Source organism: Chinchilla lanigera, unplaced genomic scaffold (genome assembly GCF_000276665.1).
Source record: "Chinchilla lanigera isolate Chin_1 unplaced genomic scaffold, ChiLan1.0 scaffold00010, whole genome shotgun sequence".
NCBI classification, from domain to species: domain Eukaryota; kingdom Metazoa; phylum Chordata; class Mammalia; order Rodentia; family Chinchillidae; genus Chinchilla; species Chinchilla lanigera.
The window spans coordinates 5,089,536-5,105,594 of record NW_004955411.1 but is presented as its reverse complement, the minus strand read 5'-3'; the positions used below and the strand labels follow the sequence as shown (position 1 = coordinate 5,105,594).

General features: G+C 46.4%; 1 protein-coding gene and 1 long non-coding RNA gene across 2 annotated transcripts in view; both read left to right on the top strand.

Annotated features, from left to right (window-relative positions):
• Positions 1 to 4,258: 4,258 nt before the first annotated feature.
• Positions 4,259 to 7,577, top strand: LOC102011292 (translation initiation factor IF-2-like). The gene is made up of 5 exons (XM_005377923.1): positions 4,259 to 4,607; positions 5,482 to 5,675; positions 6,716 to 6,831; positions 7,070 to 7,344; positions 7,566 to 7,577. The coding sequence occupies exons 1-5, from the start codon at positions 4,326 to 4,328 to the stop codon at positions 7,575 to 7,577; spliced, it is 879 nt and encodes a 292-aa protein (XP_005377980.1). The 5' UTR covers positions 4,259 to 4,325.
• A 2,321-nt stretch (positions 7,578 to 9,898) lies between these two features.
• LOC102025333 overlaps positions 9,899 to 16,059 on the top strand; it is a 17,087-nt gene continuing 10,926 nt past the window's right edge. Inside the window, exons 1-2 of the long non-coding RNA XR_259919.2 lie at positions 9,899 to 10,253; positions 14,215 to 14,381. This is a non-coding gene — a long non-coding RNA (uncharacterized LOC102025333). The remainder of the gene's footprint in view (positions 10,254 to 14,214; positions 14,382 to 16,059) is intronic.

The window sequence follows — 16,059 nt, the reverse complement described above, 5'->3', positions numbered from 1 at the left end:
AAAAAAAAAAAAACAAAAAACAAAAAAACAAAACAGAAGTTCCATTTGATCCAGGTGTTCCCTTTCTAGGTATCCTCCCCAAAGAGTTGAAAGCATCGTACCATGTGGTATATTCATGCCCATGTTTAGACCAGCACATTTATAACAGCTAAATCTTGGAAACAGCCCAGAAATGTATCAAAAAATGGATAGAGAAAATATGGTATGTATATACAATGGAGTACTATTGTGCCATAAAGAAGGATAACCTTGAGTCATTTGTAGGAAAATGGGTGCACCTCAAGACCACAATCCTAAGTGAAATAAATTAGACACACAAGCTAAAAATGTCATTGTTTCTCTTGTGTAAGGAACCCAAAGTGTAAATAAAGAGCTTAGTGGAAGGTAGATGTAGGGAAGTAGACAGAATGTATTCAAATGGGAGGGGACCCAGGGAAGGGGGAGGGAGGAAGGGAAGGAAGGGAAAAGGAGAAAAAGAGAACAGAAGGAAAAATAGAAACAACATTTTTGTAAATGGTAGGGGAAGTAAGGTTGAAAGGGGAGAATGGAACAAAAAATGAATTAAGATGTATTATGTACAGGTACAAATTCCCTACAATGAATGCAATCAATATGTATGACAAACATGTACTAATAAAAAACAAAGTTACAAAATAAATAATGATTGGAAAAGAAAAAATGATTATCCACAGAAATCCTCCTCCGTGTGGTCTTGGCTTCAGACAGCTGCCTCTTTATGCATTAGGCTTGCATCACAGAGATGGACCCTGGCCTGCCAGGGAGGGGGTCTCAGGTCTGTGCAGAATTTGCTTCACTTGGCTGTTGTACTTTTTCCTAGGTGTCAGAGTATCATTTCCTTTTTTTATTGTGTTGCTAACTTCTCATATCTTTTTTTAATAAGAACTAAAAAAATAAAAAATGATACAGAATTTCAAAACAAGATGATAGGAAATTAATAACGGCTATTGTATTGCATATTGTCACCTTCAAAGTAGTTGCTCAGATGACCAGATATAGGCGTGCAAAATAGATCAAATAGTATTTTTCCCTCTGTTTTTTCTCCTTTCCCTCATCCCAGTTGTTCTTTCCTTTTGAGCAGTTTCTTTCCCTTTCACAGTATCTATTGTACATTTTAGATCTTATTTACTCTTTCAGTTTCTTTACACTAAGGAGAAAATACAATGTTTACACATGAGCCTGATTTATTTCACTTATGAGTATGGTCTCTAATTGCATCCATTACCTGTAAAAGCCTTGAGTTTATCCTTCTTTATAGCTTAGTAGTCCATTGTATAAAAATACCACATCTTTTTTATCCATTCCTTGGCTGATGGGTATTCAGGTTGTTTCCAAGATTTAGCTATGACAAATTGTGCTGCTGTAAACGTGGGTGCGCATATATCACCATGGTATGATGTTTTTAATTCTTCTGGGAAAATACCCAGAAGGGGAATAACTGGGTCGAGTGGGACCTTTAATCCTAGTTTATTGAGGAATCTCCACACTGATTTCCATAGTGGTTGTACCAGGCTACACTCCCACCAACAGTGGAGAAGTGTTCCTTTTTCCCACAGCCCCACCAGCATTTGTTATTGATTGATTTCTTGACGATAGCCATTCGTTCTGGGGTGAGATGGAATCTCAGTGTTGTTTTAATTTGCATTTCTTGAATGATTGATGATATTAAACATTTTTTCATATATTTATTTGCCATTTATATCTCTTCATCTGAGAAGTGTGTATTCATCTCAGATACCCATTTTTGAATTGAGTCTGTGGATTTTGGAGACCTGATTTTTTTCAAGTCTTTGTATGTCCTAAATAGAAGTCCTTGTCTGAGGGACAGTTGGCTAAGATATTCTCCCAGCCTGTGTGTTTTCTTTTCACTCTATTGCTGATTTCTTTCGATGCACAAAAACTTTTTAAGAAGTTGAGATCTCAATTGTTGATTCCTTGAAGTATTTTCAGTACATTTTAATTTTTGTTCATGAACTCTTGGCCTACCCGTATGTTTTGAAGATTTTTACCTACTTTCTCTTCTAGTGGATTGCATGTTTCTGTTTTAATATTTGGATCTTGATTCATTTTTACTTCCATTTAGTGCACAATGGATAAGTCTATTTTTAGTCTTCAGCGTGTTGAAAGCCAGTTGTTCTAGCACCATTTATTGAAGAGGCTGTCCTTCTTCTAGTGAACTTGTTTGGCTCCTTTATCAAAGATAAGGTGGCTCAGTGTATTTATAGTTGTTTTCATCTTCTAATCTGTTCCACTGGTCCTCAGCTCTGTCTTTTTGCCAATATCATGCTGATTTTATCACAATAGCCTTATAGTATAATTTCAAGTCAGGGATTGTGATGCCTCTTGCCTTGCCTTTACATGTTTGTACTACAAGGTTACATTCATGGTGAAGTTGATACAGTTAATGTACAGAATGAAAATAGCTCTACCTAGCACATTATGGTGTAATCCATAAAGCATAGCTTGTTCTCAAAGTCATTTTAATGGAGCACAGTCCCCATCCCCAGACATTGCCAGAATCCAGGTAACAAATATGAGCCTAGCATGGCCAAATTATTGATTTAGTTAGACCATATGTCAAAATTTAAAAAAAGAAAAATACAATTTAAAATGGTGTGGGAATATAGTTCAGTGAGAAATCCCGAGTTCAAATTCTAGTACTAAAGAAAAAATTTAGGAAGAAAAATAATGTTAAATATTTTTCATTCTAAGATATCCCAATTTTGAGAAGATATATGTAGTATCCAAATATTGCAGCCATCTTATTTAAAAGGTTAACAATAAAAATTTCAGTCAATGAAGATACCTAACAGTAGACCAATGTCTACATAGTCATAAACCTTATGCTGTGTTTGTTCAGTAAAGGAAACTACAGTTTTCAAGGTAAGGGAAACTCCAAAAGCTTTGGGTTGGTGAAATTATAGGTGATTTTTATATTTTCCTTTTTAGATTTTTCTCTATTAAAAAATTGAATTTTTGAATATTGAATTTATGTAATATAAGTAGTTTCTTCTCAGGCTGATTATATAAAATCAAATAAAAAAAACACAGAAAACTCAAGCCACTTTTGTACAATCCTCACAAAAACAAATAAAGCAATGAAATGAACTAAGACAAAATCCTCAAACTGCTCCAAACAACTGCCTCCAAGCAAACCTTAACAACTTCTATGTCACTCATACAACTACAATATGAAGGAGAAATTTCACCTCTAAATATTTTCCCCAAGAAATGCAAGTCTATAATATACAGGTGTGTATACAAATGGCCATAGCAGCTTCATTTTTAAGGTCAGTACTGGACACAGCACCAATGGCCATCAGCAGATGGATCGGGAACAATTCTTGCTCCATCCACACAATGGCAAGCGATGGCTCCACCACTGACGAGAACTGAAACCCAACGTGGTTTTACTGCTGGAAGACAACCTGGCAAAAACATTTATACCAAATGGTGACAGCCCTGTCACATCTAGAAAAGGCAGACTCTCCACCAAGGACACAAAGTACCGGGGCTGCGTGGGATGGGAGGATAGATAGGAGGGGATGACAGTGCCCACAAGCAAAGTCCCCAAAGATGTGTGAATGTGTTCTGCACCTCCCCTGGGGCGATGATCTCCAGGGCCTCGCAAAAACTATGCCTTGCAGTCACCACCTGCTGTCCTCTCACACTATGTCGCCATGCTCAATACTACTGTTAGTGACTGAGATCAGTATCGAAGTGTGAATCCTTATTCATGTGCACCTGAAGTTAAAACCTGCTATGACTCCTTCTGTCCTGGTCAACCAGGAGTTACCATTTGAAGTGTTTTTATCCATTCGTGCAAATTGCTACGGACATTTATGGAACATCGCCATAGTCACTATCACAGTTGAAATGCAACAAAAGTGAACCAGGAAAGAAGATCATCCTAAAATCTGACAGAGCTCTACGTGATGACCCTGAGCACTGCGTCATGAGAGAGAATGGGCCCTTCAGATGGAAAAGCACACTTCCCTGGGCCTGCTGCATCTTAAACATCTACACGTGTTGTATTTAAACTTCAAATTCATCAGACTCTGACATCACAGGCAGCTGCCTATGTTTTCATTGCTGTGTCTCAGGAGCACACAGATTGTTCACTATGGAGAGAAAGGGGCTGTAGGGTCTTCTCATCAGAGGGGGAGCTCAGCCTGTGGGCCCAGCACGTGACCTCACTTCCTTGGCGATAGGTCCAAACAGAACTTGGAACCCTGCGGTGACTGGGCAGCACAGTCTAGCGGTGGCTGCCTCCCTAATCACTTGGCTGTAGACAGTCAGGGGAGAACATGCTGTGCTGCTTTCCCAGGCCTCAAGGTGGAAGGCGCAGGACCCCACGCAGGGAGAGCACGTGGGCACGAGTGCGAAGGTGGATCGCTCGGCCCAGGCTCTTCGGGCCACGGGGCAGGAACCGCCCAACTGCCGTGGGCAGCACAGCGCGGGTCTCCCCAGACCCAGCGACCACGGGCTCAGAGATAAGAGGGAGCCCACAGCGGGTCTCCCTGGGCCTGGACAGGAGCCACTTGGAGCCACCAAGCCCAGGACAGGTCCACTTAGGCTCGGTCGGCACTGTGAGTCCCCTGCCCAACTCCCGTCCTCACTATGTGTGTTGTTGGGGGGAAGTCAGGGTCCTAGCAAAGTTCCTCCTGGGCAGGAGCAGGTGCTGGGAGGCTGTGGGCCTGGGGTCCTGTCACATTCCCACCCATGACAGGGCTGCAGGAGGAGCAGGGCAGTGCCCAGAGATTATCCACAGCCCAGAGCCATCTCCTGGCCTCCCGAGGTAGAAGCCAGTGACGGAGCTGTTTGAGTGTCAGCAGCACAGGCTCCTCTGAGGCAAAAGCAGCACAAACTGTGGTCAGGCAGAGCCTCATGCTTCGTGCCAGCTGCTGGGCTCTGTCCCAACCGAGCGGCTCCCAGGGCATCGGGCTGGAGCTTGTCACAGGGCCTGTGTGCTGTGTGCCTGTGACACACACTGGACTCCCAGTTGCAACAGATGCCAGCTAGGGCACAGGGTGTGTGTGTGAGCTGAGGGCCATAGGAGGACAGAGAGGACCCTCGGGGACAGATAACATGTTCATCACCTCCCTCCAGGGCTTGGGAAACAGCAGGTCCAGTGTGCAGCTCCCAGAGGACTGTGCACCTCACGTCTTCAACATCCACATCCGCTGTGCTCAGCCTCCACCTCGGGAGGGGCAGGCTCACTGTCCACATGTTGCCGGGGCTGGGGGTACCAAAAGAGGGACGAAGACACTATGTTCCTTGACTTCACTCGTTATTTACAATTTACCTCATTGTAACTCCTGGCCTAGGTGTCCAAGTGGCACCTGTCAGATGTCTGGGACGCCTGGGCTAAATGAGCTCTACAAGGGTAGCTTAGTCCTCAAGCCCTCCTGGTAAGTCACGGGTGTTACACCAACCCCATGTCTCCCCACTGTCCCACCACAGATTGGAAACCAGGCAGCCGAGAGCCCGGCAGAGGTCTGCACAGAGAGGACGGAGCTGGCAGGTGCAGACACACAGCGCACCCTGACGGAGCTCCCGGAGCAGGCTTCCCTGGACAGCGGCCCCGTCAGCAGGCCCTGCTTCCCAGAGGGCTCCAGGGCCAACACTTCCTCCTCACAGGACCTCATGGTGGGAAGGTGAGCTCTGCGCTCAGCAGCGCAGTGTGTGACGCCACCTAAGGCTCCAAGTCTTTGGAAGGTGCAAGCCCCTCTCGGCCTCTGTCGAGTAAATCAAGCGCACTTCATGGCTGTAGGATGGAATGGGGTCTCATAAGACTCCACCCTGGCCTTGGCCCCGTGGAAGACCAGCTGCAGTGGCCCTGCTGATTCTCACAGATGATCTTCCATCCCCACTGGCAAGCTTTGCCTCCCCCACACTCACCCCTGCACCTGGGGAAAGTTGTTCTGGTCATTGTCCAGGAGATTGCAGAGTCAGTCTGTGGGCTTCAGGGTGGTCCCAGGCAGGAATCCTTGGTGAATACAAAGGCCCCACGCCACTTACACGTCATGGAAGTGCCAGTGGGAACATTAATCCAGGAACATGAAGACATACTATGTGCAGACACTTCTCTGGGCCTTGACCATGAGCCAACAACCAGGGCAGATGCAAGCACAGTCCTCTGGGCTTTCAATGCTATTTGGGGTCCACACAGTTATCCTGGAAGCAGAGCAGGCATTACCACATTACAGAGACGAGCCTGCCCCTGGCCTCCCTAGATGTGGGTCCCAACAGTTCGAGAGGAGCCCAGAGGAGGCGCAGAGCACTGGGCAGCATGCCGCTGCATGAGCTGAAACCGGAAGAGAGGGCAGGACAGACGCCTGCTGTCCCCTCGCTTCTCTGACATGTGAGGAGCAGCCCTGTGCCCTTGAGTGCAACCACTCGGCAGGTACCAGTCTCTGTCCTCATGGAGCTGACAGTGGGGACGGGCAGAGGGACAGTGTGTCAGCTGCCCTGAAGCAGGCAGCGTGGTGACGCCCCCGAGGAAGGGCTCCCTCCCACAGAGCCTTCTGTCAGGTGCTCAGGGCTGCCTGGGCCAGGACTGCTCCATGGGTTTATGGAGACCGCGGGGCTGGACCATGCACGGATGGTGGAGGCCACATGTCCATCCTTGCTGGGGGCAGGGAGTGTGGGCAGCAAGGCCAGGCCTCTCACTCCGCTGCTATCCAACTTCCCCAGGGTCCATGTCCTCCATCCTTGACTCCTTGCTGAAGCTGCACTCCCAGGTGCACCACACAGCCAAGCTTCTTCTGGCCCAGCTGGAGCAGGCTGAGCTCACTGAGGCAGAGCCCAGGGGTGAGGAGGACTAGGGTATGGGACTATAGCCATGGGGTGGGCGGTTGAAAACAGACAGAGCTTCCAGGTGCTGGGTGATCCCTGAACACTGAGACCCTCAGCAGTCAGTTGGGGGGGGGTGAGTCTGGGAGGACTTCCTGGGCATGGCTTGGTGCACAGAGCTGTCTCCGACAGGCAGTGGGAAGGTTTTGCCCCGGGAAGAAACATGGAGAGTTGCTGAGCTTTTCTTATCTTACAGCCCCAGGGCCAGCTCCAGCCCAAGCTGAAGTCCCGCCTGCGGAGTCCGTGCCAGCTCCACCGGCATCTCCCTCCCCGGCTCTGGCCCCACAGCGAGAGCCAGTGCCAGGAAGCCCTTGTGCGCCAGCTGTAGGGCTGGGGCTCCTGGTGGCGCCACAGCAGGGGTCAGCTCCCGAGCTTCCCCTGGGACCAGCGCCTGCCCCACCCCTGCCCTCCCCATGCATCACTGTTGCACATGTTTTGATGTTTACTTTTGCTTTCTTTTTCTGGGTTTACGTAAACAATAGATTTTTTTTAAAATAAATGTTAAAATTTTTGTGTGGTTTAAATCGATCAGCTGGGTGGCAGGAAGTGCATTCTCAGTGTTGTACACCCGGCACCACCGTCCAGGACCAGAGCACTCTCCTCAGTGCTGTGCCGAGTGGCTCCTCCCCTCCCCGTGCCGCGGGTCCAGGCCACCACTCACCTTAGGTCCCTACAACTTTCCTTTTCTACAGTTTGCACATTAGTGCAATCCGATTTCTCTCCAGTGGTATAATCCCAGAAGGGACTGATGAATCTCGGTTTTTGTCCAGTAGAAAATCCTCAATAGATCCTAATCATCTTTCACTCGTTTATTCAATAAATTATGCAGAATTTTTGACCAGAAGCATTTATTATAGTGAAATTAGCACCATGTAAGTGAATAATAAGCAAAAGGACACAGTCATCCACCAAAATCCGGAGTTCCCCCGAGGTGCTCCTCCTTCCTGTCTTCATCTTGGTGTTGAGGCGGGGGTGCAGCCCACAGCGCTCCCTCACCTCACGCACGCACTGTGGGCGTGGTCCCGTCGTCTCCGCCCCTCTTGCAGTCGGTGGTGTGACGCAGTGTCTCAGCCTCTCCTCCAGAAGGCTGCCAATTTTTCATGCCTCTAATAGAGCTGAAGGGAACGTTTGCGTCCCTTACTCTCACTTTCCAAGGTGGAATCCTGGCAGCGGAGTGTTAGGGTCACAGTCACAGAGGCGGGACAGAGAGATGCTCACGTCCCTGCTGTCCACAGGCAGAGCACGCGGTCCCCGGGGCACAGAGCTCCTGGTGGCCACTGGGAAACGTGTGTTTCGGCTTTCAGGGACCACTTGGGGGCAGTCCGTCATGGCTGACAGTTACATGTTGGAGGACAGAGGACAGCACAGCACAGCTCCACCACTTCTTCATAAAGAAGGACAAGCAACCTTGAGATCTTGATTAAGTTTTATTTTTAAAATATGAAATCTCAGAGCATCCTGGATTCCAGAGGTTGAAGGTTCCTAGGGGTGACTGGTCCAGTCTTGCCCTGGACACTGCAGAATTCGCTCGACTGAGGCACCTTATAAATCAGGAAATGTTTCTTTTCAGTACTGGGGAACGTTTCCCAGAGCTGCATCTCCAGCCCATTTCATTTTTGTTCTTAATGTTGTCACAGTCTCACTGAGTAGCTAAGTGGCCCGGCCTGGTCTCACATGCGTGGTTCTTGTGCCTCAGCCTCCCTCCTGCCTCTCCACCTCTCCGAGTACTGAGATTACAGATGTGCGCCACTCCACAGGTCTTCGTTACTCAGCTTTGGAAAGCAAACTCCACAATTGACCTCTAGGCCTGGCTGTCCTGCTTTAGGACTGGGTTGATCTCAGATCTGTGGCGAGGGTGTGGCCTCCACCAGAAGGGTAGTTCTCCCTGAGAGGCCAGCAGCTCGCTGCTCTTGTGCCTGTGCAGTGACATCACTCCAGGGCAGGCCACCCCCATGAGACCTGTCCCCTGTAGCCCCAAGAATCCTACATGAGGCTGGGAGCTTCAGACCGCCCCATGCCCGAGCCTGTGTCCCTGAAAACTCCCAGAAACCATCTTACCCGTCTCCACCATGGCCTGCAGCTCATGACCTGCACTGGACTGTCTCGGGCTCCTGCCGTGACCGCACACTGGCCCCATCCTGGCCACAGGCTGGGCGCTCGCACTGCACACCGCTACCCAGTGTGCTTGGCATAAAGAAAGGATCATTCAGACACAGCCGGGCCTCGTGCTGGCGTTGCTGGGGGATGGGGACTGCTGCTCCGTGGAAGTGACTTTGAGAACAATCTGTGCTTAATGGGTCCCTCCACAGGGTGCCAGGAGGGGCCTCATTTTCACTGTACACATTCAATGTACAATTCCGCATCAAGAATGTAATCATTGCGTACTCTGAACGTACTAATAACATAACTAATTATAAACAGTAAAATTTGAGTATACTAAATATTAAACTTATAAACACTATTAAAAGGTAATGAAGTTCTGAGAAATGGAAAAAAATACAAAAGCCAAGGGAAGCCAAGCGTACACAGACCCGAGACCCCCTACCCGGCAGGTCAGGGTCCTTCAGGCAGATGCAGCCTCCAGCACAAAGCAGCAGCTGTCCTGAAGCCAAAAACCACACCGATGGGATTTCTGCGGCCAATCTTGGTACAAAAGGGCATGTATTTTCATGATCAAACTTGATTGTACACACAACCCAGTGCAGACATGCAGAGCTTGCTGTGTGCTGACTTCCTAGGACCCCCAGGAGCTGCTCACCTCTGGGGGACACAAGCAAACCCCCCTCCCAGTACCTGGTGCTGACTGAGTCATGGAAGGGAAAGTGAACACAACATGCAGGCAAGTCTCAAGGAGTCTTGTCTCCCTACCCCACCTTTGTACCTCTGCTCAGTTCTAGCGCTGTGACTGAACCTGTGTCCCTTGTCCGGGCCCAGGACGCAGGCTCGGAGAGTGCCCTAAAGTGACAGTTGGAGACGCCCCTCCCCCTCCATAACTGCTCTCTTGCAGAAAGGCCTGGTCTTTCCCTACCCGCGCCTTTCCCCAGGAGCTTCGCAGACCGTGCTGGAATGCAGAGGTCTGGGTGGAGGTTAGTCATAACTTCCAAATATGCATATCCCACCGGCCAAATGTACACAGCTTCCCGGTGTTTGTGGGGAGACAGAAGTGGAAACACAAAGTGACAGCACCTTAGAGGAGCCCTGCTCTGTACGTTATCACCACAGCATCAGGGAGGCCTAGCAGGAAAACAAGCAGTGACTCTTCCCACTGCACAGCCTCACAAGACACAGCTGCCCCTTTGCTGATGGCCCACGCTTAGCTGCTCAGCCTCGTAGACGCCTGGCTCTAGGCCATGTGCCTCTGGCACCAGCGTGCAGGCCAGGTAAGAAAACGGGCAGCTTGGCAACTGCTTGGCCTTTGGCCCAGGCAAAGAAGACAGCCCCAGGATGAGACTCCTCACCTGAGGGCCAGGAGCTGGGGCGGAGTTACATCCCATGTATGCACTATATACCATGGGGCACGTGCCCCATGCCCCTCCCCTGTCCAAGGGCTGTCCAGCTTCTGATGGACCAGGGACGTGCCGGCACTATGCTTGACCCTCACCTCCAGACCACATAACAGAACTAGGTAATGCTTAGCACAACAAGGGACCATCTACCCTTGGGGCTGGCACAGGGAGCTGCGATCCTATTGGGCAAGCTTGTGTCCCCAGACCCATTTGGGCTGGTGCACCCTTACTTCCCTTTCTGCTAATGTGTGGTCCAGATCTGAAGCCACAGCTGTGCATTCAGGCACATGCATGCTGGGCTCCTTGGCCAAGTCCAATTCTTCCTGTCCCCCATAAGCCACTTGCACACACCCAGTGCCCTCCTGGATCCTGCCCGACAGATGGACCCACACTCGTCATCCCCAGTATCCACATGATTGTGTGTCACACGGGCACCCAGAGCTTGGACCAGTACATGGGTTGCTCTACAGTCAGGGGTCTCCAGCTGGGCCTCAAGATCCAGTTCTGACCACCATGGACCTTTGAGTACACCCGGTGCTGGGAGCTGCTTGAGATGGCCATAAGCCAAGAACAGAGGTTCCTGGTGGCCTCAGCATCAGGCTCTGGACCAAGAGCAAAAGCATGTTGGTTCCAGCTTGGTCTGTTGACAACAGATCAGCCATCCCATGGAGAACTGGCTTCTCTCTGGGCCAAAAAGGGCTTGGGGAACACAGAACACCCCCCAGGCCAGCCATGTGCAGCACAAGTCCAGCTGTGTGTGGGGGGAAGAACGGAGAAGACAGAGAAAAAGAGGAGAAGGAGAATGAATGCATGGAGAAAGGATGAGAGAAGAAAAAAAGTAAAGCAGAAGTAAAAAACATCCCTGCACTGGGCAAAGTTCTGATCCCTGATTTTGCCACCCACCTTATCTGCTTCTGCACAGGTAAAGAAACAATTGACAAAGCAAAGAGACAACCTACTGAGAGGGAAAAATTTCACCAGCTACTCCTCAAACAGACCAGCTAACATCTGGACTGCATAAAGAACTGAAAAAATTATTCCCTCCAAGGAAAAGGCTCAATAAAAAAATGGGCAAGTGAAATGAATAGACACTACACAGAAGTAGAAATGACTGATACTCATAACACCATAGGCATTAGAATAATGGAAATTAAAACAACACTGACCTTCCAACTTATCCCAGGAAGAATGGCCATCATCAAGAAATCAAATAACAACAAACGCTGGTAAGGTTGTGGGGGAAAGAATGGAAACTAATACAACCCCTATGCAAACCAGTAGAAAGATCCCTCAGAAAACTAAAACTAGAAATTCCATTTGACCCATCTATTCTCCTTGATATTCTGTATTACACACAACATATGATGATACCTGTATACCAGTGTTTATAGCACCACAATTCATAATAGCTAAATCTTGGAATCAGTCTATATGTCCATCATCAGATGAATGGATACAGAGAATGTGGTATTTACAAATAATGGAGTATTACTCTGCCATAAAGAAAAATAAATCAGAGTCCCTTGTAGGTAAGTAGATATGCCCTGAGATCATAATGGTAAGTGAAATAAATGAGACACACAAGCTTAAATATTGCTTGGTTTCTTTTATATGAGAAACACAAAATGTAAAAGAAGAGCAAAGTAAAAGATAGGGAAGAGGAGGTGGTGAGGTAGATCTTTTCAAGTGGAAATGAGATCACGATAGAGGGAGGAGGGAGAGAGGGAAGAGGAAAAGGATGAAAATGGAATCAGTCAGAGCTGAGTACAGGCACCAACGCACTACAAGTGAAGCAGACATCGTGTACCGCGGACCTCCAGTAGTAATAAAAATGTAATATGACACTTTGTACACATCATAATAACTGCTTCTATTGGAGTAAATGCACTTAGCTTAGATCACTTTCTCTTGCATACTTTCCAGATGCTCTTAGACAAGTTTATCGGCCCTTTTACTTCAATGAATGTAGTGCTTACTACTTCAGAGGCTGTAGTTGAATTAAAATGAGATAAAGAGAAGGAAAACCGTGTAAGGTGTAAATTTTATATAAATATAAGTTGTTATCAATCTGTTACTGAGAAGTCAGCAAAAACTGCTTTCCCTGAGATCACAGTGTCATAGAACATGGGCGCTATGGGAATACCTTCATCACTGTACAGTTTGGCTCAGTATCTTCAATAACAAGACTAGCCTACATTAGTTAGCCTTCATGTAGTGCATTATTACTGCTTTCATACTCACAATTATTCTGGGATGTTAGTATTATATTTTTTTGTTGTTTTTTGTTTTTTGTTGTTTTTTTTTCCCGGTACCGGGAATCGAACTCACGACCTTGCACTTGCCAGGCAGGCGCTGTGCCGCTGAGCTAAATCCCCAGCCCCAGCATTATATTTTTTTCAGATGCATAAACTGAGCTATAGAGCGATACAGTGTCCAGTCCCAAGCCCCACAGCCAGTCACTGATAGAACTGCAGCTCAGCCAGAGCCTTCCCAGTCTTTCTAGGCTCTTTCAACTCTGCCCCACCTTTCTTCAAAGTATTCACTGGCATGTCCTTCACAGCAAGAACGTAGATGGCTGATTGTCGTAAGCTGTAGGAAGAGGCAACTTTGTTAAACTGAGTTTTATACTTCTGTTTCTGGTTTGAGGGGGCCTGCACCCTGGAGTTGTTAAGATGGGATTTCTCCTTTCAAAGCAGAAAAAACTACTCGCTCCCAGACAGGAGGCCCTGCCCTTCTGCGGGCCTCTTCCTGACCTTCAGTAAGCCCTTTGTTCTCTGTTAAGTTTCTGATTCCCCCCCGAACAGTGTAACACTTTGTCCCTGCTCCTGCTGTGTGCAAACAAGGTGCAGCTCGGTGTAACTTTCCTGACCAATAGTGTGTCTCTAACTTATCCTAGCTACATGCAAAGCAGGTGAAATTCAGTGTAACTTTCTGCCCAATCAACCAAAGGCAAGCAGTTTCTGTACCTCCTCCATGGCTGAAAATCTTGTAACAATCCTCCTCCCTGAGAGTTGGGGCTTTGCTTTTTGGTGAATGATCCCAGCCACGCCTTCCAGTGTGAAGAAAGCCGTGCACCCGCCTCCAAACCTCGGAGGCCACCGGTTTGCTGGTCTTGGTGCTGCTGCGCTTTTCACAAGCTGTTAACACACTGAGTGCTGTAACACTTTCTGTAACACTCTGAGTTTTAAATACCTATACTTCTGCGTAAGTAAAGAGAGCCCTTGATACCTAATATCTAGGAGACTAGCAAGAGAAAGCTAAGGCTTGGCTTTCTCTGCCAGTACCATTACACACTATTACACTGTACGGGACCCCCTGTGAGTGAGAGTTCTGTGAGAAACCATCACCCATTCTATCACTCCTTCAAATTGCTGATGAGTGATTGTGAAAAGGAGGAGGGAAAGCAGGCGTGTTTGAATACTGCAGTCACGAAAGATGCGAGTGTATGTGCTGAGGACAGCGTGGTCCCCACTTGAGTTGTCAGTCGAGTTCGAATCCAGGATTTAGTGCCTAGAGATTACCGACCCTGTCTCTCTAACTCATAAGACAATAAGCATGAGACTGAACAAGGCTAACATCCAGTTCTGTCTTGGAGTGTGAAGGTTTCTGTCTGTGATTTTAAAACAATGTATTGGCTTGAGAACAAACACCACTCTTGAACTCCTTGGGGCTAAAGAACTTTTAGTGTCTTTGTGCTTCCAGTCTGATTTCACAATAATAGATGTTTTGGATCTAGATTACAATTTATTATAAAAGAAGCAGTTATCTGACCAGTGACCATGACGGCCGTACAAGGCAGTCCTGGTGTTTGTGGTCTATTTCTTCTTCATTTCAGCAAGGGGCAAAAGCAGAAGAGTGGCTGGCAGAAGCAGCAGTCCTGTCTCACAGCACGGAGGCATCTCAGGAGGAATCCAGGCTGAGGCATGTCTGAGGCATCGAGCAGAGGAAAGGAATTGAGGACAACCTCGCCTTGTGTCCAGAAGACCAGGATACCCTAAAATAGTAAGATCTTTTGTAAACGAGCATCCTTCTGATTCATAGAAAATGTTTTCTTGAGCGGTGCTATAATTTATTTTGGAAAGTGATGCTACAAGTAAAATTCTCAGTGGAGCAAGAGGGGGGACCTACTGGAGTGGACCATGAACAACGCAACCGGGAATAGTTACAATGACCTCGCACACCCACAAAAGAACAATCCATTCTTTATGCAGATTATAGGTCATTCCTTTTTTTTATTTTAAAAATAAAAGGAGGAAAACATTAACAGACAGACAACCTTTACAATATAGCAAGAGAACAGCACAGACAATACAGAGTTACAAACAAAGTGGTAGGAAATTAACAATGCTTGTTGTATTACATATTGCTATCTTCAAAGTGGTTTCTCATGAAAACAGATAGAGACATGCAATATTGAACAATCAAGGACTCATTAACAGTTTCTTTCAGCAAAGAAATAGAAGACAGTAGAATAACTATGTTAGCTATCCTGTATATATATACATACAAAATTTCTCCTTCTTTCCCTTCTCTTTTCCCCCAACCTAGTTGCCCTTTACCCTTGAGTGTTTTCCTATCATTTCACAATGTCTGTCATACCTCCAGGTTTAAATTAACTCTTTCAGGTTTTACACTAGTGAGACAATGTGGTGAGACAAATGGAACATTTGACACTTTCATACAGCTAATTAAAAAAGAATACCCTTGGTGGATTCTTTTTTTAATTAGCTGTATGGAAGTGTCAAATGTTCCATTTGCCTTTGATAGAAAATATGAAAATATTAAGTAATTCTTTGTATTTCATACTGCATGAAATAGGAAATGAAATATAAGTATATATATGTAAAACTGTTGATTTTGTGCAAATTGAAAAATAAGAAACAGCTGATTATGTGTAAAATGAAAAGAAATAAGATCATCAGAGAAACTAAGTATTTAAAGACTGCCTTTAAAAGTATATTTCTTAGTCTTAAAAGTATTTCTATTTGATCTGTGCTATTTTTCTTCTATATATTTCAAAATCAGAGTTACATTTAAAATTTAATTTTTCAAGATTCAACATCCTCATATGTATTTTTAGCCACTCTGATGTCACAGATGTGAAAACTCACAATTAATTTTAAACTTGTATTACTTCAGGAGACCGATTTGATTAATTAAGTCACTTCAGCCTTGGGCACTCAGTGTGGTGTGATGGCCCAGCACATCTGGATCAGAAAAGCCTTCAAGTGGGCCCCTGGCATTCTGGGATCTTGGTTAAGTTTTCTGTGGGGCCCACTTGGAAAAGAAAATAATAATGTATATCTATAGTTCACATTGTACTGAAATATAGGTATATGTATATTGGGTTAAAACATTTTGTGCTCTGGAAAGAATTGATAGTGTTCTACTTTCATATATAAAGTTATTTTAAAACCATGAAGATGTATCTATGTGGACATTTCTCAGGGTCCATGGTATGGGTCTGCTGCAATTCTTGGTCATGAAGCAGAAAGAAGCATACAGGCTTTTATGGGTTTTGAACTTGAAACTCAGTTGTATGTAAAATATGCTTCAAAATTCAGTGGTAAATCGAGGGGGACGAATGCCATTGTTTTAGTCTGGTCTTAACTATGAATGGGGGTAGTGATCAGGCTTTGGCAGGTAGGCAGGATATAATTTTTCTCCTTTTATCTCTTTT

Excerpts from the sequence above, each read along its gene's own strand:
- LOC102011292 (XM_005377923.1), top strand. The coding sequence starts at position 4,326 with ATGCTGTGCTGCTTTCCCAGGCCTCAAGGTGGAAGGCGCAGGACCCCA. Across the intron at positions 5,676-6,715 it reads CAGGACCTCATGGTGGGAAG|GTCCATGTCCTCCATCCTTG; the intron begins GTGAGCTCTGCG and ends AACTTCCCCAGG. Across the intron at positions 6,832-7,069 it reads CACTGAGGCAGAGCCCAGGG|CCCCAGGGCCAGCTCCAGCC; the intron begins GTGAGGAGGACT and ends CTTATCTTACAG.